The sequence below is a fragment of the Eretmochelys imbricata genome, chromosome 1 (genome assembly GCF_965152235.1).
Source record: "Eretmochelys imbricata isolate rEreImb1 chromosome 1, rEreImb1.hap1, whole genome shotgun sequence".
Taxonomy (NCBI): Eukaryota; Metazoa; Chordata; order Testudines; family Cheloniidae; genus Eretmochelys; species Eretmochelys imbricata.
Genome location: NC_135572.1, coordinates 223,159,419 through 223,179,466, shown reverse-complemented (window position 1 = coordinate 223,179,466; position 20,048 = coordinate 223,159,419). Strand labels below are relative to the sequence as shown.

General features: G+C 47.3%; 1 protein-coding gene across 3 annotated transcripts; it reads left to right on the top strand.

The window, feature by feature from the left end:
* Nucleotides 1–777: 777 nt before the first annotated feature.
* LOC144268985 (tapasin-related protein-like) lies at nt 778–18,220 on the top strand. Of its 3 annotated transcripts, XM_077824406.1 has the most exons (7): nt 780–1,161; nt 1,948–2,199; nt 13,507–13,782; nt 14,755–15,096; nt 15,311–15,640; nt 16,266–16,361; nt 17,429–18,220. In XM_077824406.1, the coding sequence occupies exons 1-7, from the start codon at nt 1,113–1,115 to the stop codon at nt 17,467–17,469; spliced, it is 1,386 nt and encodes a 461-aa protein (XP_077680532.1). In that variant the 5' UTR covers nt 780–1,112; the 3' UTR covers nt 17,470–18,220. The 3 variants fall into 3 exon arrangements, with proteins under 3 accessions (XP_077680514.1, XP_077680523.1, XP_077680532.1); XM_077824388.1 differs by lacking the exon at nt 17,429–18,220 and having other exon boundaries at nt 778–1,161; nt 16,266–16,974; XM_077824397.1 differs by lacking the exon at nt 17,429–18,220 and having other exon boundaries at nt 779–1,161; nt 1,951–2,199; nt 16,266–16,974.
* Nucleotides 18,221–20,048: the final 1,828 nt, after the last annotated feature.

Here is a 20,048-nt window from a genome sequence, read left to right as displayed (position 1 = left end):
TTCCACTGGATAGTTTTCTGGGGAAAAGGGAACACTGTAAAACCTTAAACCCATTCCGATCCTCATGAGAGTCACAGCTCCAGCATGAAGGGGGCCATGATTGAGGGGCCACCTGTGGAGCAGCTTACTGTATACAGGAAGCCCTCCTACAGATGCACCTCAATCGCACCCCCTTAACTACCCCCAGTTCTTCCCAAAACAAGTGAAATTCACATGCAAAACTCTTTACAGCCTCAAAAAAAGAAAAGAAAAACAAAAACTAATCAAACAAACAAACAAAACCCCTCAAACTCCAACAAACATAAAGCAAGGAAAAGTAAAGTTAAAGTGACACTTCCAACACAGCATAGCTCTACAACTGTAAGTCTGTGGGAAGAAAACAGTATGCTCCTCCCTAATTTTGTTTTTTAAAAAGCCATTTTCTGGCAGTATATGTGAGAGACACAGAGAAACTTAGTCAACCTTTGGTATATCAGAAATGCTCAGCCTCTTGCTCACTCATCTCTGTTGAGTTGCTGGATTTTTCCTTCACTTTCTAAGTCTAGATTATTTTTTTCCCCATTCTGAGAACAAACTCTCCTTGTTTCTGGAATTCATGTCACACGCACTGAACTCAGATAGTTTGTCACACATAACTCATAGAGGAGACAACTTTCAAACACTTCTATTCAGCTGAAGAATGATCAGCAAAAACTTTCTTGTGAGCACAAATCTTTTAAAAATGCATCTGAACACAGATTCAAAAGGCTTCACAGAAGCTTGAGGTTCTCAAAAAAAGGAAATGTGGCACAAAATGGGTTTTGAAAGAGACTGACACAGGAGAGTTTTATCTAAAAAAACAATTCAGAGAGTAAAACAGCCTCCCACACCCAGCTTTGCTGATGCCCCTCAATCCTAACCTGCAATCTCCCATTATCTAGTTCCCAAGTGTTTCAGGCTATCCGGCTCCTCTCTTAGGTAAGGAAGGAGTTAATATTCTCCAGTCTGTTTTTGGTTTTCAGAGTGAAAGTGAAACCAAAGGCACTGGCAGTCTGAAGACTCATTCAGAGTTTGATTCTAGCACAGATGCCTGATGTTTTAGGGTGTCTGGAACCCCTTGTTTGGGGCACAGAATGAATCTAGGGCTCATCCTCATCTGTGGAGTGCTGGCTCTGAAGGCTGGTGAGTTTAGGAGGTGTCAGGGATTCTGGCTGGTCTACAGGGATGCCTCTTCAGAAGGCCCATTATAGCAGGGGTGGCCAAACTCTCCCAGCCGCATAGCACAATCTTCAGAAGTTCCAGAGCCAGGGCGCACCTGCCAGGGCTCCCCTTGGACCTTCCTCCCTGCTTCCGCTGAAGCCCTGAGACCCACCTCCCCTTTGGGCAGAAGCCCCTACTTCACCACCCTGCTGCAAGGCAGAGGGCCTGAGCTCCTCCTCACCCCCCAGTCTGTTAAGTGGAGAATGGGGGAAGGGAGAGGGGGCTCCATGAGCCGCACTTTAACGGTAAAAGGGCCACATATGGCTCATGAGCCACAGTTTGGCCACCCCTGCATTATAGGCTCAGGGAGCAAGAGGGGGAACAGTTTGATTAGCAGCTTGTGTCCCAGAAGGGATTAGACAAATGAGCCCCCGTGCCCCCCCCAAGATGGATGGACCAGAGGGAGGTGTGATAGTATAAGCTGATAATCATGGGGGAGTGCCTGGGGTCTTCGAAAAGGATGATAGCAGTGGGGAACGGGGACGTAATACCAAACTGGGAAGAGGTACTTCAGGGGAGGTGTTTCAGGAAAGGAGGGGAATTATGTGGTGGTAGCGTGCCCCAGGGCTCACCTGGATCATCCCTGTTTCTATAGGGCTGCCCCAGCAAAGGGCAAGATGTCAGTGCCAAATGTCTTGTCCCGATGGGGCAGCAGGTATGTGTATGTATGTATGTGCACCCCACCTCTCAGCTGGTTCTCCTTCTCAGCAGAGCTGCCAGTGGAGCTGGCCCCGGGGTCCCAATTACGCTCTGTGGATGTGGTCTTGGACTGTCATTATATAGAGGAAGCTGTGGGTGGATTTCCGGGTGCCTTTGCCGGATCATTCTCCTCAGACCCTGCCACCCTAGTGCTGAGAGGTGTCAGCGTTGCCGATGATGGAAGCTTGGACAGTGTCACCAATTATGAGGCGCCAGGCACAAATACTGACTCCGCTTCTCCCATCATCTTTGAAGTCTCAGGTGAGTGAGGAGCTGGGGATAGGAGAATTGCCATGCCAGCCACAGTAAGCCATGAGTGAACTGAAATCTGCACAGACTCAAAACACAGAGCCCTGCCCCAGGGGCTCACAGGACATGTGATGGACAAAGGGATAGCAGGATGAATGGCACTGTGTAAATAGAGACAGAGTCACTATCTATCAACTTACTTACATTAGAGGGACAAGGTGAGTGAGGTAAAATCTGTTATTGGAGCAACTTCTGTTGGTGAGCGAGACAAGCTTTTGACCTACACAGAGCTCTTCTTCAGCCCTCCTTGAGATCTGAAGAAGAGCTCTGTGTAGCTTGAAAGCTTGTCTCTTTCACTAACAGAAGTTGCTACAATAAAAGATATTACTTCAGCCACTTTGTCTCTCTAAAATCCTGGGACCAGCATGGCTACAAGAACACTACTTACCCACATCACCCCACCACCACAATATCTGAGCACCGCATACTTATTAATGAATTACCATCACAATGCCCTTCTGAGATAATTGCATTAGTACTCCTAGTGAAAAAAGGCAAAGCCATTATTGTCACTGATGGAGATTGAAACCTGAATAAACTGCCCTGGTGATAATCAGGCTTCACCTGTATAAATTGTATCATACAGAAGGGAGTTTGCACTGTGGCTAAAATCCCAGTTATATCAGTAGCTAAAGTCTCAAGATAGACAAGGCCGTAGACCAGAATATTCATAGATTTTAATTAATATATTCATCTATTTAAGGCGAGAAGGGACCATTAGATAATCTAGTTCAGGGGTTCTCAAACTTCAATGCACCGCAACCCCTTTCTGACAACATAAATTACTACATGACCCCAGGAGGGGGGACCGAAGCCTGAGTCTGTATGATTCCCACTGTCCCAAGTGGGGAGCCAAAGCCTGAGCCACAATTCCCTGCAAAGGGTAGGGGTCAAAGCCTAAGCCCAAGTGTTACACGAATAAAAATGATACCAACAGGATCTTGTAAGAGGGACAAGGCAAATTGCCATGTTTATTGTAAATACAACAAAATATTCCTATATGCAATTTCTATATTGATCCATTCACACAAACAGACATTCACACACAGGTTCTACATAAAGGTTGTTATAGTTACCAGCCTAGATGTTACTCGTGCCAAGTCACTGGCCAGGTGGCCTGGACACGAGAGTGGAACCGAGTCGTTGTCAGATGCGCATCCGATGCTCCTGGAGGGTGGTCGTAGAACCAGACTCAAAGAACACAGTCCCTGGACCCAATTTTTATAGGTCTCTGGTCCAGTACAAGTCTATGGAAGTTGCTTCATCATGCTGAATTTACAATTGAGATGACCATCAATCAGCTCAGTCAGCAGGTGGTACATCCATGACGGCTCCATGATGGCTAGGTGTTATCTTCTTGTTCTTCCTTGATGCGTTTTGGGTGGATTCCGGTTTGCCCTCCGGGGGTCATCCGGTTATCTCCACTTTGCATATTCTTCGGCCCATCGATATCAGGGTTGAAATTCTTAGGATTAGGCTGGCACCATTTACTAACCAATTATTTCCCTGCTTCAGGCTCTCAATTCCATGCACTCATCATTCATTCTTTTACTTAACAACACAATCTATGACTCTTGATTCATTTAACAAGTTTTATCCCACTATCTATTTTTCCCTCTTTGGATACCAAGATTTACATAGGCATGACAAGGGGCCCCCGTGGGGGAAGAGCATCAGGGTGTTGTTTTAAAGAACAGCATTGTTTCCTCAAAGTTCTTGTCACTTTCCAGCACAGACTCTTTTTCCTGTACCGGCCTGAAATAATTAGACTTTGGCCTTGCATTTGTTACAGCGTGAAATTCAACAGCATGGAACTGATGTTCATACCTTTTTACAATACCTATATACTCTTTTGTCTATCTTTATTTGTACTACTACATAATTATAATTCTATCATACTTATATAACTTTGAGGGCAACCCAACACAAGGGCTTCAGTCCCAGCCAGAGGATCTGTAACCTGAGCCCCGCCGCCCAGGGCTGAATCCCTCGGGCTTCAGCTTCGGCCCCGGGCAGTGGGGCTCAGGCTTCAGCCCCAAGCCCCAGCAAGTCGAAGCCAGCTCTGGCGACCCCATTAAAATGGGGTTGTGACCCACTTTGGGGTCCTGGTCCACAGTTTGAGAACAGCTGATCTAGTTTAACATCCTATATAGTGCAGGCCATAAAATTTCTCCCCTTTATCCCTGTATTGAGCCCAGTCATTGGTGTTTGTCCAGAAAGGCATCCAATCTTGATCTGAAGACTTAAAGAGATGGCAATTGTTCCAAGGGTTAATTACCCTCTCTGTTAGAAAATCTGTCTTATTTGTTATTCGAATTTGGTTGACTTCAACTTCCAGCCATTAGTTCTTTGTTTGGCCTTTCTCACAAGATTAAAGAGCTCTTTCACACCTGATATTTTCTCCCTGTGGAGGCCCTTATACACAGGAATCAAGTAATCTCTCAGTCTTTTTGATAAACTAAGCAGGTGGAGCTCTTTAAGCCTCTCATTGTAAACATTTTTTCCAGCCCTCAAATAATTTTTGTGGCTGGTCTCTGAACCCTCTGTAAAATTTTCAATGTTTTGTTTAAAATGTGGACATCACGTTTGTACAAGTATTCCATTATCAGTTTCACCAGGGGCATACACACTACACTCCTGTTTATATGTTCAAGGATCACATTAACCCTTTTTGCCACAGCATCACACTGGGAACTCATATTGAATGTTTGTCAACTATAGCCCCTAAATCTGTTGGCTGGTCACTAGTTTCAGGATACAGCCTCAATTTTATAACGAGGGCCTGCATCTCCTGTTCCTAGATGTACAGTTTTGCATTTGGCTGTATTCAAATGCAAATTGTTTGCATGCACCCAGGTGTAACAGTGCCTTTGTGGGTCACGACTGAGAATACCAAATTCAGGACAAACTGCTGAGAAATAGGGCGGACATACCCCAGACTAGTGGTTATTCTCCCATGAGATATACCAAACCAGCAACAAAAGTAAACTTCTGTTTCACCACACTGGGTAACAAGAAGTCATAAAAGCAGTTTCCTTAGGCATTTCAGTCCTTGTATCACCACTGTAAACACTAGACTTAGAGATGAGTGGTTCTTTAAAACCAATTTAATCAAACAAAAGCTTCTTCTGCCCAAAGGACCAGCTACACACCCAGGTCAATAATATATTACTCAGATCTTACCCAAAAATCACGCTGTTGCCAATCCTTTAGTATGCACAATATAAAGGTTTATTTATAAATGAAAAGAAAGAAAGGTGAAAGTTAAAATTGGTTAAAGGAATCAAGTACATAAAATAATTGCAGAGTTCTTCGTTCAGGCTTGTAGCGGTGATGGAGTAAACTGCTGGCTTAAGTCAAGTCTCTGGATGCCTCCAAATCAATGGAAGGTCCTCGATCCCTTGGCTAGAATGCTCCCATTAGTATAAGTCCATACATAGTCCAGAGGTTTGAGCAGGAAAGAGGCAACATGGAGGTGTTTCCAGGGCCTTTTATAGCTTCTGCCATGTGGAGGGAAACCCATTGTTTCAAACAAAGAACTCAGCACAGCTAGTGGAAAATCACAAGTGACAAGATAATGTTTGGAGTCACATGGGCAAGTCACATGTCCATGCATGATTAGACACAGTAGAAGCCATTACCTATACCTCAAACAGCATGTTCACAGGAAAGTCCATTCAGGGTAGGTGGGCGTCTTCCATTGTAAGTTAAATGTTCTTTTGATGGGCCACTCAATTTCAATAGTTCCTCCAAGATGTGCTGGCTAGCTACCTTGTGGGCACTACTCCAGGCACAAACATTTGAATTCCAGGTATAGAACCAATGCTCATAACTTCAAATACAAAGTGTTACATGCATACAAATAGCATAATCATATTCAGCAAATCATAGCCTTTCTAGAGACACCTTAATTGACAACCTTCGTACAGTATTTGTTGCAGTTATATAACAGTGATAGCAACAATGATCTATATCAGAGGTGGACAAACTTTTTGGCCCAAGGGCCGCATCTGGGTGGGAAAATTGCATGCAGGGCCATGAATGTAGGGCTGGGGCAGGGGGTTAGGGTGCGGGAGGGAGTGCGGAGTGTGGGAGCGGGTGCGGTGTGTAGGAAGCAGCTCAGGGCAGGGGATTGGGGCAGAGGAGGGGTGCGGAGTGTATGAGGGGGCTCAGGGAAGGGGTTGGGGTGCAGGAGGGGTGCGGAGTATATGAGGGGGCTCAGGGCAGGGGGTTGGGGTGCAGGCGGGGTGTGGCAGGGGTGCAGGTAGGGTCCAGCAGGTGGCTCAGGGCAGGGAGTTGGGGTGTGGGGTGCAGGAGGGTTTTAGGGTGCAGGCTCCGGCCTGGCGCTGTTTACCTGGAGCGGCTCCGGGGTGGCAGCAGCATACAGTGGGGCCAGGGCAGGCTCCCTGCCTGCCTGCCCTGTCCCCGCACTGCTCCCAGAAGCAGTGCAGGGCCCACGGGGGTGGCAATCCCAAGGGCCGAATCCGGCCCACGGGCCGTAGTTTGCCCACCCCTAATCTACATGGTCATATTTTAATCAGATAATGTCACACCAGGTTACCAACTGGTCCAGTTCCTTCTGTATGATTGTCCTATCCTCATTGCTATTTAGCACTCTGCCCAGTCTTTGTGTCATCTGAAAATTTTATCAGCAGTGATTTCGTATTTAATTCCATATCATCGACAAAAACGTTCTTAATCCATGTAACATGTGCTGTATTGGTATTGTGTTCATGCTCATTTTTAGAATCACATTGGCATGCAGTACTGAGCCAAACACCTTACAAAAGTCTAAATGTCTTACGTCTGCTTTTGTCAACCGAACTTGCAATCACATCAAAGAATGAATTCAGGTTTGTTTGACAAAATCTATTTAAAATAAAAGCCTCTGGAGAGGCATTAATTATATTTCTGTCCTTTAATTTTTTTATTAATTGAATTAATTGTATCAGCTATTCTGTTATTTTGCCGGGGACTAATATCAAGCTAACTGCCCTATAGTTGCCTGTGTTATCCTGCTTGCTGTTTTGGAAACGTGGCACAACATTAGCACTCTTCCAGTCTTCTGGAATTTCCCATGTGACAGGATGTACCTGGCCTTTCAAGGCCCCTTGCTGGAGGCCTTGTGGTCTTAGGCCTGCTTCGAGGGGTTGCACAGAAGCAGCCAATCAGAGCCCTGCAGGATCAAATAAAAGCTGCTGCTGGGCCTGAGCAGGTCAGTTCCTAGTTGGGCCCAGAGGAGCAAGGCAGGTGCGCCTTGCTGGTCACAGGAGCCTGAGGGAGAACTAGAGGGAGGGTTCTGGTGCTATTTGTGTTCTGTGAGGAGGAAGAAGATCTGAGAACTTCAGCCCTAAGGGAAGGGTGAAGAGAAGGGGGCTATGTGGGAAAAGGCCCAGGGAACAGCAGCAGCACACCGGAGGCAGCAGTATGTGGCTGCGGTTTATAGGATTCCTGGGTTGGGACCTGGAGTAGTGGGTGGGCCTGTGTTCCCCCACAGGCCACTAGCAAAGTGGCCTAAGCCCCAAGAAGGGGACAAGTTTCCTTTAGAAGCCTGAGTGAAGAGACTGGATTTAAAGGTCCCAGAGGTGGGTCTGAAGACCCTCATGTGGGCAGATAGTTTGTTGGACATTTGCTACCCCGGAAGGGGTTCATCTGTTGAGGACAGTGAGTTGGCCAGAGGGCTGAGCCACTGAAGACCTGCCTAGTGTGGCTGACAACCTATAGAGGGTACCACGAGTGGGGGAAAAGAGGATTGCAGTACCACACCCAGCCAATAGGAGGCATTCAGGAGATGAGTACCCCATCGCACCCCAATATTCCAAGCTTTATTAAAAATGAACATCAGTGGGCCAGAGATATCCTGAGCCAACACTTTTTTATGACTCTTGGGTGCTGGGGACCTGGTGATTTAAATTATTGTGTGCTTTATAGATATTGGTTAACATACTTCCTAGTTACTAAGTTCTTGAAAATACTTTGTCATCCTCATGTGATATGAGTATGTCATCCTGCTTCTTTTAAAATACAGAACAGAAATATTTATTGAACACTTCTGCCTTTTCAGCATCATTATTAACAATGTTACCATCTCCATCTAGTAATGGGCCTACACCATTGCTAGGATTTCTTTTGTTCTTCATATACTTACAAAACTCCTTATTGTCCTTGCCCCTGCCAGCCATGCATTTTTCTTGATGTCTGTAACTTTCTTTATCAATTTTCTACACTTCATAACTTCAAAACTGGAGCCCCTCTGAGTTTCAAAATATGCCCTTGACTGGCACCAGACCCAATGCTCGTAGAGGCATCAACATTGATGTTGGCACCATCGGCCCTAGCATTGGAGTCATTGTCACAACTATCAGCATTGCCATTTCCTGAGAGCTACTTTTCATCCCTGTCACCAGTATACTCCTTCTCTACCACACTGAGCAGGGACCCTCACCTGAGGAGTAAGGTTGATTCCGCCAAGGTTACTCTGAAGCATGCAGTACTGAGTCCTGGTGCAGAACTAGCATTGGATGGGGCATACCCAGTTATGCCAGTATCAGTACAACCTGCCACCATGGCCTCATTGGCCTGCCCTCCCATAGATCTTGGAGCAGGGTCCCCTCCCGTGTCTCAGCAAAGAGGAGAAGATTTCAGTTGCCTCTGGTGTTGCTGGCCAGAGCACCCCCGTCAGAACTGGAGGGAGTCTCTGAAGATGTGATAGAAGCAGTGAGGGAAATGCTCCAGCTGCCTTCACCACCAGAAGAATCTTCTTTGTCCCTGGACAAGACAGTTACAGTGGCTCTGATACCAGCTGTTGATGACTTCAGCTGGGCATCCCAGGAGATACTCTGGAGGACAGTGGATACAGGACACTGTGGTCCAGGAAAACGAATGCAAGGTATTCAGCAGCCTCAGCACCTGCAAGAATTGCCCTCCTGATCAGTGAGGGCATCCTAGATCCAGCCAAGATCTGCTGAATACTCCTAGTCTCCCCCTCTCAATGCAGTGGGGGAGCTGTCTTCACCCAAATTCCATTACTTAGGCAAGGACAGCAAACCAGCAGCCTGCAGCACTGGCTTCCTCAAGGGGTTAATATTGGTCTGTCAATCACCTTGCTTCCTTTCCTGATTGGCTAAATCTGTCCTGATGTTACCGCCTTAGGCCCTTTGTGAGACATTGCTAGGCAGGATAGCAGTGAGGGCTGGCTCTGCCCACCTGATATTTCCATTGGTGTGGTTTTGTGATTGCCACATGTTCCATGTTGCTGGGTAGAAAAAACCACTCTTTCTCTGGCACTGTAATTGGCAGAGGAGGCTGAGCTTGGAGCCTAATGATTGGCCAGGGCAAAATCATATTTCGATTGGCTGCTGCCCTCCCTGCCTGAATTTTTTATTGGTGGGTGAGACCTATTGCTAGGCGGAGTAGCCGGCGCTGGGACTTTGCAAGGGTAATACAGGATCGCGGGAGAACTTAAAAAATGGGGGCCAGGTGTGGGGTATCTTGGGATGGATGTTTTTGCACACTCTGCCCCAGGTGGTCCTGCCCATGCAAGTCAGTGCATATCCAGGCGTGATTTCTGTAGGTGTACTTACACTCCTGGACCCCAGGAGCTGCTACTGCGTGGCAATTTTGCAGTGTGCAACCGTGGGCTCCTGACCTCTAGTCCACCACTGCCATAATCACATAACCACATAGATAAAGACAGAGGCACACTCAGAGAGAGAGAGAGAGAGAGAGTGCAAAGTTGCATGGTGGAGTTGATGGTAGAGAGGTAGAGAGCAGGGATAAGTAAGAGCAAGAGGGAAGGTGTGGGATGAAGGTAAGGAAGAAGGTGGGAATGAGGGAGGATAGGAAGGGGGAGAGTGGGGCAAAGGAGAACATTGTTGCCGGCACCCAGTGCCGAGAGGCTAAACAACAGCTCGGGTTGGTTCGCCACCCGGTGTGCTACACCCAATAATCACAACGGGGTGGAGAAGCAGAAAAGTTTATTTGCAGCTGCAAAAAGGTACAGGAAAAACAGAATCTCAAATCCTGTATACAGAGCAGGAAGTTACACAGGCTTTTATACATCCTTTTTTCCCAGCATATTTATCCAATAGCAAGCTGCCCTAAGTATTCATATAGCCAGCCAATCCAGTTCCCAGCTAGTTCCCTGGTTCTCTGTATCATTTGTTAAACTATACATTAAGCTGCTTTATTCAGCATTTTTCTTCCATATCTGCCCTGTTTGGCCTTGTTTAGTTTCAGGCATTCTGACTCTGCAACATATTGTTGCAGATTCTCAGCATAACTGCTGTGTGTGCCTCCAGGCGGGAGGGGGGGGCCAAGGACACTTGGGCCTAGTGCGAGGGGGCTTCATCGACACTCGTGGTCTTCCATCCCCTCGAGTTACCTAGTGGCCATGCCCCAGTGTCCCCAACAACGTGATGAAGGGGGACACATAACTTATGAGGAGAGGCTCAGGGAACTGGGGTTATTTAGTCTGCAGAAGAGAAGAGTGAGGGGAGATTTGATAGCAGCCTTCAAATACCTGAAGGAGGGTTCCAAAAAGGATGGAGCTAGGTTGTTCTCAGTGGTGGCAGATGACAGAACAAGAAGCAATGGTCTCAAGTTGCAGTGGGGGAGGTTTAGGTTGGATATCAGGAAACACTATTTCACTAGGAGGGTGGTGAAGCACTGGAATGGGTTACCTAGGGAGGTGGTGGAATCTCCATCCTTAGAGGTTTTTAACGCCCAGCTTGGCTGAGATGATTTAGTGGGGGTTGGTTCTGCTTTGAGCAGGAGGTTGGACTAGATGACCTCTAGAGGTCTCTTCCAACCCTAATCTTCCATGATTCTATGACACACTTGGATGGGATGTGGGGCTGCTGAAATGGTTAGTGGAGGAAAGCTACAGGTGAGAGATCCCGGCTTCAGTGATAGTGAAAAAGGAGGAGAAGATAGCAAAAGGAAAGGGTGGCCTTTTCTAATCTTGCTGAAAAAATCAGCAAGATTTTGAATGGAAAAGTGGAAATGGCAGGAGAGGGGAGAGTTTAAGGATGGACATGAGAGTGGCAAAGAAGTGGTGGGGATTTGAGGATGGTCTGCAATGAGAGTGCAGAAGTGCTGTTTGGCTAGAGAGAATGTAGGAGGAGAGAGCCTGAGAATCCTGATACCCACAGTTCTGTGCTGTCAAGCAAGCAGCTATGTAACCTGCTAGCAAAGTATGTCACGCTACCCTCTCGTGCCTGGTCCGTAGGCTCGACTGGATACTTCTGCTTCCACTTACTGCTTCCTTGGGTTTGTCTACACTGCAGTTAAAAACCCATGGCTGGCCTGTGCCAGCTGACTGGGCCTCAGGGACTCAAGCAGCAGGGCTGTTTAATTGCTGTGTAGGCTTCTGGGCTTGGGCTGGAGCCCAGACTCTGTGACCCTCCCACCTTGCAGGGTCCTGGAGCCTGGGCTCCAGCCCAAGCCCGGATGTCTACACTGCAGTTAAATAGCCCTGCAACCTGATCCCCATGAGCCTGAGTCAGCTGGCACAGGCCAGCTGGGGGTGTCTACTTGCAGCATAAACATACCCAGTGAGATCAAGTGGTAGAAGTCTGTGTTGTTGATCTGAAAGTCCTGAGTTCAAACCAGTTGATGATACATGCAGAGAAAAATCATGGGTAATGATGTAATTTAAAAATGTAATCATATCATCGTAATGAATATGCATCAAACCCAGCAGCAGAATTACAGGTACCCTGTTCCCCGGACTCTGCAAGCACCTTCCTCACTGTGCACCTTTCAAACTGGCTGCATGTTATACATTTGGACTATCTGTGAAACATCTCGGTATGCTCATGCTCTGTACTATACATTTCCTTGCCCTCATGTCCCACCTAGACACCAAGCAGCAGAACCTGCTGCCTTCAACTGAGGATAGAGTTCCTTCGTGGAAGAATGTACACTTCACCCTGGATCTGCAACTTGCCAGGGATATAAGGGAGGGATACAAGGAGAGGAGAGGGTGCAAGAAAGGGAGTATCACAGCTACAGGACTAGCTGCACTTCAGTCCTCTTTCTAGTCTCTCTCAGAGAACCTAAATCAGGTCTTGGGCCTCTTGCCCTTGTGACTCTTCCATACTTGGATCAGGTCTGGGACCACTGCCCCATGTATGACAACTGCTTATCACCGTGCAGGTCCAGCTAGGTTTGGGGCACCTGTGTTTCCTTCCCATGGGAACCTGTGACCAGTGATAATGACCAACAAAATAATCAAATATTTTAAAACAAAATCATAGAATCATAGAATATAAGGGTTGGAAGGGACCTCAGGAGGCCATCTAGTCCAACCCCCTGCTCAAAGAATATTTACTTAGCAGTTGAAACAAAGTTTTTCTCCTCAATCATGACAGTTAGAAACTTACTTTTTTAATCAAAGCTGAAATTCTCATGCAATTGTTTGATTTCAGCGGGGGCTATAAGAAAAAGTTGGCAAAGCTGTTACAGGATCATCTTGAGCCATCTTCTCCTTTCTGCCTGGACCATCCCAGATGGTTACCTGTTGGGAAGCCCTTAATCAAAGACATTCTCACAAAAACCACCTCACCAGAGCCAGGCCAATATACAGTATTAACAAATTATTTAAAGTGCTCCCATATTTTGTCATGGGGAGTATAGCTGAAGAGAGTGCAGGGCAACAAGAAAGATTGGCATGTGCTTCAGTAACAATAATGGATTTGGCAGGTAGATTTTCTCTTTGACAGACACTCATCTCTAGCTGTTGCTGCACCCTCAATACCTCTTCCTTTTTTAGGCTGGGACCTTTAATGTTTCAGCATCCCCTTTGCTCCTAGGTTTAGGCTTGGGAAGAATAAACCTTGCTAGCATGGTTGGTATGTAGGCAGGTAGGTATTTCCCAATTTATAGCTCTCCCTATTGTTCCCTTAAGGTATCGCCTGTCTGTTATTGTTTTGTTCCCTGTTGTTTTTCCCCAACAGCCTTTGAGCTTATCCAGTCTGGCTGCAAAGTTAAAGCAAACAGGTAAACTGAGGAATATATGATATTCATAAAAATAATACATATGACTTCCTCATTCGCCACAAGAACTTCTTTAAACAAGCTGGGAGACCAATGTTACATGCTAATGCTCTTGTGTTTGCATAGCAGCAGCCTGACCCCATTTTACACTAGGTGTAGACACAGCCGTTGGTGCCTCACCAGATTAGGTCCCTACTTAAACTTGATCCTGTTTTTCCTGTTCCATTCATCAAACTACATGTCTTCTCTTTCTCATTACAGAAACTTTGGTACCCATCCCATATGCGGAATCCCTGCTGCATGCAGACTGTGCTGGGGAGAAAGTGACCTGTGAGATCTCTCCATACAGCTTACACCTGACAGATGAGGGGCCCAGCCAGGCCTCCTGGTTCATGGGGACCCTGAAGTTATCCAGTGGGATCAGCATAGCCCTGGTGCTGAAGGTCAGCAGTGTCAGGGAAGAAGATGAGAGAATGGCCGTACTGCACCCAAGACTGAAGGTTCCTATAAGCAAGGAGGGCACAGTGCTGACCACAGGTAAAGAAAGTGGCGAATGAGGGGAAAAGACTTTAGTGCTGGAATGCACCTACTGCACCAGGGAGCACTAGGGGAGCCAGACACTCCAGGGCTGAAGCCTCCACATTAAGGAGTGCTAGGGGAACTAGAGACCCCAGGAATACCACCCCACTCTGTAGTCTGGGACTTAAGGGAACTAGAGAAAAGGACTGCACATGCTGTGAGTCAGCAGGATAGATAATCCTTCCCTTCTTGAGGGAAGCTCAAATGTACAGGACCCTCCTGCTATCTGCGGGATGTAACTGCTGGGCCACCAGTGTGACCCCTTGATCACTCTGCCCTTGCACTTCTGTGCCCCTTGACTCCCCAGTTCTGGCCCTACTGTTCTCCCCACCACTGTCACTATAAGACTATAACAGGGTTTGAAAAAGGACTAGATAAGTTCATGGAGGATAGGTTCATCAATGGCTATTAGCCAGGATGGGCAGGGATGTTGTCTCTAGCCTCTGTTTGCCAGAAGCTGGGAATGGGCGACAGGAGATGGATCACTTGATGATTACCTGTTCTGTTCATTGCCTCTGGAGCATCCGGCATTGGCCACTGTCAGAAGACAGGATACTGGGTTAGATGGACCTTTGGTCTGACCCAGTATGGCCATTCTTATGTTCTTATGTTCATTATTTGCCACACCACTGTGACCCTTGGCAAGTGCTATGTCTGCTCTCCAAGAGTTCGGTGTAGCAAGGAGAGCAATATGCACTTACTCCCCGTATCCTGCTAATAGCTCTGCAGCCTGCAGGATGGGATCTTCTTGTGGGGAGACACATGTCCAACCCTTCAACCCAGCATGGCCAGTCAGTCCACAGCATGCTTCCTCCAGGTGGGTGGAGCTGTGACCCAGTCCCTGATGTCCTGCCAGGGGGAGTCTTCCATAACCACATATATTTAACACTCTCTCAGTCTATTTGTCTTTCTCCTTCTCTTTGTTCCTAGTTGAATTCCAGTTGTCATCTCGCACCCCTACTTTGCGTACCCGACTTGGCACCTCCGTCACCCTGGACTGCAGCTTTGCCTTGGCTTCCAGCTCTCCGCTGGCCTCGCTGGAGTGGAGGCTGCAGCACCGAGGCAGCGGCCGTAGAGTTTTCCACTACCAGGCGGGGGACGTGGCACAAGCAGAACAGTCAACGGCCCACGTGGATGTGGTGCAGCTGCTGGAGACTGGAGATGCATCGCTTAGCCTGCAAGGAGTGGGTGTGGGGGATGAAGGGACATACATCTGTTTAGTGTCCACCCCCCAGCACCAGGCCCAGAACATCATCCAGCTGCAGTTGGTCGGTGAGGCAATGATGCTTTAAGAATACCTAGTCAGGAGGCAATAGGGGAGACAGGCCCCATTCACTGGAACCTGACCATTCCCGGTATCTCTCTGCTCCCCTCCTTGCTTCCCCAGCCCCACCCAGTGGGGATGAGGGACTCCTCTGTACTACTCCATTCCCTCAAACACAGTTTATCACCAGCTGGATTTAATTTCCTGTTTGCCCCCCTCCAGAGCCCCCGAGAGTCCGTTTGTTCCCAGAGTTGGTGTCACGTGAGGGGGATGGAGTCACTACCCTGACCTGTGAGATCTCTGGCTATTACCCCCTGGATGTGTCGGTGAAGTGGACACGGGAGGCCCCTGACGACAAGGACAAGATCCCTATCTCAGGCTCAAGCACATACTTCTCCAGCCATAGGCAAGCCCAGGATGGCACCTATGGCATCAATTCATACCTGAGTATCAACACAGCCATAGAGCTGGGACCTGTCACCTACAGCTGCCATGTCTCGCATCTGGCCCTTGAAGAGCCAATTACAGCTAGTGCCCAGCTCAGGACACCAGGTAAACAGGGGGAAAGGAGAGCGAGTTCTCCTTATTGCCCCTGCCTCTCAGCTTTTGCTTCAACCCTCTGATCTCCTAGCTCCAGCTTTTCCCTCACCTCTCAATTCTGGGGTACTGAAGCCCCATCCCATTTGGAGCACCCTCCCATTTCCACTGCCTGCCCTCATTCCCCATCCGTTCTTTCCTCTCCTGGCTTCTCCTGGCAATCGCACTTCCTCAGCTCTCATTACAGCCTCTACAGCTCTTTGTAAAGCATGTTCTCTGCATCGTGCAGCACCTTACACTGTTAAGGGGGCAGTGGTTTCAAGGGAGCAAAAAGGCAGCACACGGACTCCTTATTGGGAACCCAACCATGCCCCAAGGACCCCTATACACTGTTGTCTCCAAGGGAACCAGGACCTTCTTTGCCCCCACCCCCTTCCTTCCCCAATAGGAACTCAGCTTAGTCCCTGCTCCCTGTGGCACTGTTCTAATGAGATCCTAATCTTTCCCCAGAAACCTTGCACATCTCTCCTCCAATAGGATCCCAGCCCTGCCCTTTGTGTGATCTGTGTGAAGAATTTTAGCTCTCTGAAACAGACTCAGATGAGCTTCACATCACTGACTCCCCCTCTTTCTCCAACAGAGCAAAAAACATCTAATGGGCTTGTGGGAACCTTCATTGCTACTTTCATCTTCCTTGCTGCTCTCGTTGGCCTCATGCTCAGGAGAAGAAAAGCAGGTAAGAGTGTAAAGCACTTCAGCCCTCTCCCTAGACTGAGGTTCCACAGTCAGAGCTCATCTCCTGCTCCCTATGGTGCCGCTGGCTGTGAGACGCAGAGACTGGAGTAGCTTGGAGCACCTGCTACAGCCAGCACTCCTGCCACTCTAATTACAGTGCTTCCTGTAGGGAGTAGCATAGCTGGAAGCTCCGTCACAACCAGCTGTCCTGCCTCCTTCCCTACAGCAGCCTTGCTGGGAGAAGCCTGGACCGGAGTATTTGGGAGCTCCCCTCATACTTCGTGCGCCTACTTCCTTTCCATTTTGCCTCCTTGAGGGAGAAGCTGGAAATGGAGTAACTGGGAGATGATTCCATAGCTAGTTCTCCAGCTTCTCTTCTTACAGTGTCTCTTGCTGGGTAGGAGAGGGGGTAGCTCTTAGGAGTGTTAGTGATGATAATGTAGTACTCAGACCTGTATATTTGCCTGAGATAGAATTTTGGGTCTTGTTTGCTCATTTGACTTTTGATATTTTTATATTCTTACTAATATGTATGAACAAAGAACAAAGACACTGGGTGTTACATCTGCCCACAAGCAGATCAGGTGAAAAGAGATAAGAGATAGTGCTAAAGTGTTGTTGGGCAGAATGGGTGTGTAATATAAAAGCAGTCACTTGAAGGACAGTCCTGCCTCAACTCCTCTCCCGAGATAAGGTCAAGCAACCAGTCGGGAGGGCAAGGGGGATGGGAGGGGAAGGTATAAGAAATACTAAAAGCCAAAGAAATCCCTGTCCCTGACTGGAGCACAACCTCACTCTTTACTCCTCCCATGGGATATGAAAGAGGTGGTACTGAAGCCCCCAGACCCAAAACCCTCCAAAATGACCATACATTATAAGGGGTAAGATCAGAGGTGCACTACTTCTGCTCTTCTACTTTCTGTCTGCATGACAAGAACCAGGGCAGGGAGAAGGGAAAGCTCTTAATAGTAGCCTACCATCGCCCTGGTAGCTGCAGATCATGGAAGAGAATGACATTTTACTGATTGTTTTTGTCTTCCTGAATCAATTATTTTTCTTTCTTTTCAGTTGATCCAAAATCTGAGGAATCTCTGGAGACTTCAGGGTAAAAGGGACAGTTAACTCAGTTACCCTTATTCCTGCGCCCCCTCTGACAGACCCCATACCTGATGAAGACCCAGCCACTCAGAAATTAACCTCCCATTTTACATTAATGGAGGAATCACCATTTCCAGGGACCCTCTTGCAGCTCTATAGGAAGGGATTGGAGGACCCTTGTGACCCTGGAAAGGTGGAGTCAGAGAAAAGGGGGTGTCTCCATCATGTGAGTGGGGGTAATACCATTAAGCTCACTGGAACACTGTTCTTCTCACACTTTCAGGTACACAGAGCTAGATACACAAAGGGATGTAAACATTTTAGGTGCCTAAGACCAACATTTAGGCACTGCTGAGATCCTCAAACCTCTGCTCAGCTGGTGCCTAACCCTTTAGCTACCTAAATTCCTTAAGCACCAAAGTTTCTGCCTGTGGACATACACAAAATCACCTAATTCCTGATGCCATTGAGCTGCTTGGTTCCCCAGCTCATGCATAACCCCTGGTAGGACTGTCAGCCTAGGCAATACCCTGCCTTTGTCGCCTGCAGGGCCTGATCCCAGAGGCATGCTCAGAGCGTACCTATCAGAGCAGGCCTTGAACAGAGACAGCTAGGAGCAAGCAGGTCAGAAATTTGGAGGGTGTGTTTATACGCATATGTGTGTACGTGTTTACTGTCACTTTGCCTATGTCATCCCTAGCTTTTAATCCCTCCACTGGCTCTCCCTTCTCTATCACATCAAATATAAGCTGCTTATATTCACCTTCTAATCCTTCCTTGGCCATTTCCCACCCTACCTATCATCTCTCATTTGCTATTGAACTCTTGATGCTCATCTCTGATGGGCCCATCATACCAGCCTCCATTGGGCACAGGTTACATTTTCAGACAAGCATCTTTCTACTTTCTCCCACGCTGTTCAGCACACTTGGGAGGGGCTCCCTGAAAACATCCATAAAGCATCCACCGTCAAATACATCCACAACTCTCCTTTGGCACGATGCCTGTAATATATTGACAATGGTTAGAATGCCAATCGTCCTGACCATTATTGTCTCATTGCTTCCTTTTATTCCCCTACAAGTCTCTTGCTTTACGCTCAAGATTGTAAGCTCTTTGGGGCAGGAATTGTCTTTTTGTTCTGTTTGTACAGTGCCTAGCACAATGGGGTCCTGGTCCACAACTAGGGATCCTATGTGCTACAATAATGCAACTAATAACCTTATTAGCTTAGTGGACAGAGTACTCCCCTATAATGTGAGAGACCCAGTCTATATCCCTGTTCTGCCTGAGTTGGAGCAGGGACTTGAAGTCAGTTCTCCCACATCCCAGGTGAGTGCTCTAACCACTGAGTCGTTGAATATTCTGGGGTGGTTATGTCTCAGTCTCCCCTGCTGCAGGTGTTCCACTTGATATAAATGAAATATTTTTGGAGCCGGGCCTCTCCCACATCTCAGGGGATTGCCCTGACCACTGAGCTACAGAGTCAAACTCCTGCTTTGACTCCTCTTTCTTAAATAAATATTTAATTATTTATAATGAAGAGGTTCTTCAGCAGTAGAGATTGAGAGCCAGTTACATCCCTTGTTAGTATCTTGATGAAAAGCTGTGTTGGGAAGCTCAGGGTGGAGAGGGAGTGGGCGAGAAGTGGGGCTCACTCTGTAACTGGCTCAAACGAGATACGGTATTCACTGCACTTTGTGCTAGTTTGAATTTGACCTCTGAATAAAACCCTGTTGTTATTTTTCTAACACATATCCACTTTAACTCCAAACTCATCTGAATTGGAAAGTCTGGGGAGGGAGAAGCATCATGCCACCACTTCTCAGGAGGGGTGGAAGGGAGAAATTGCAGTGGCAGATCACAGTAGAGGTTTATTGGTTATTATACAATTCTCTTCTTTGTCCTTTTCTTCAGAAGTAATAAGGTAAAAAAGAAGTATTTAATTCCCAGCCTCATTCTGTAAAGGGCAATATGAAGTGTAACTGATAGGAAACAAACTGGGGTAAAGGGCTGTCGCAGTAATGATCCCCATCCCCATGCAGGAGTTTCAACCATGGCAGCAGAAAGAAAACTCAGCAAAAAGAAATGGGGGGAGGGGAGGAAGACTTCAGGACCGGACTATATTTGCATACACACACCTAGGTGTTCAGCAGACAGAGCTGCATTGCCAAAGTGATCAATTTTTCCTGGTTTTGGGATACAAAACGCCTTGAATGCAGGGATAATGAAATGTTGTTATCCTTACTGTATGAATAAAGGGCAGCAGAACTGTGCTTAGCATGCCCTGATTGAAGGGGTCACCCTAACCTCAAACCCACTTGCTAAGCAGGGGGTAGGGATGTCACATCCCAGTGAAAGTTAGAGGGGTTAGGGATAGATGTTTTTATCTAGTGGGGGGGCTCTGCTTTAAAGGGTTCTAGATACTATTTGATTCTCTTCTCTTTAGTGTTCAAAGGGAAAGTTGAGTAAACTCAATTAAAAGTTCTTGTTTCTGTTGGGTGATTACTAGAGCTGAAATCACTGATGAGCAGCTCTAAGCCTTCAACCTGGTGTGAGGACAGTGTTGTAATGAAAGACAAGAAGCAAC

What these genes read in the sequence shown, in the direction of transcription:
- LOC144268985 (XM_077824388.1), top strand. Translation starts at nt 1,113, where the DNA reads ATGAATCTAGGGCTCATCCTCATCTGTGGAGTGCTGGCTCTGAAGGCT. An exon ending in CATCATCTTTGAAGTCTCAG is followed by an intron (nt 2,200 to 13,506) that starts GTGAGTGAGGAG and finishes TTCTCATTACAG; the next exon opens with AAACTTTGGTACCCATCCCA. An exon ending in TGCCCAGCTCAGGACACCAG is followed by an intron (nt 15,641 to 16,265) that starts GTAAACAGGGGG and finishes TTTCTCCAACAG; the next exon opens with AGCAAAAAACATCTAATGGG.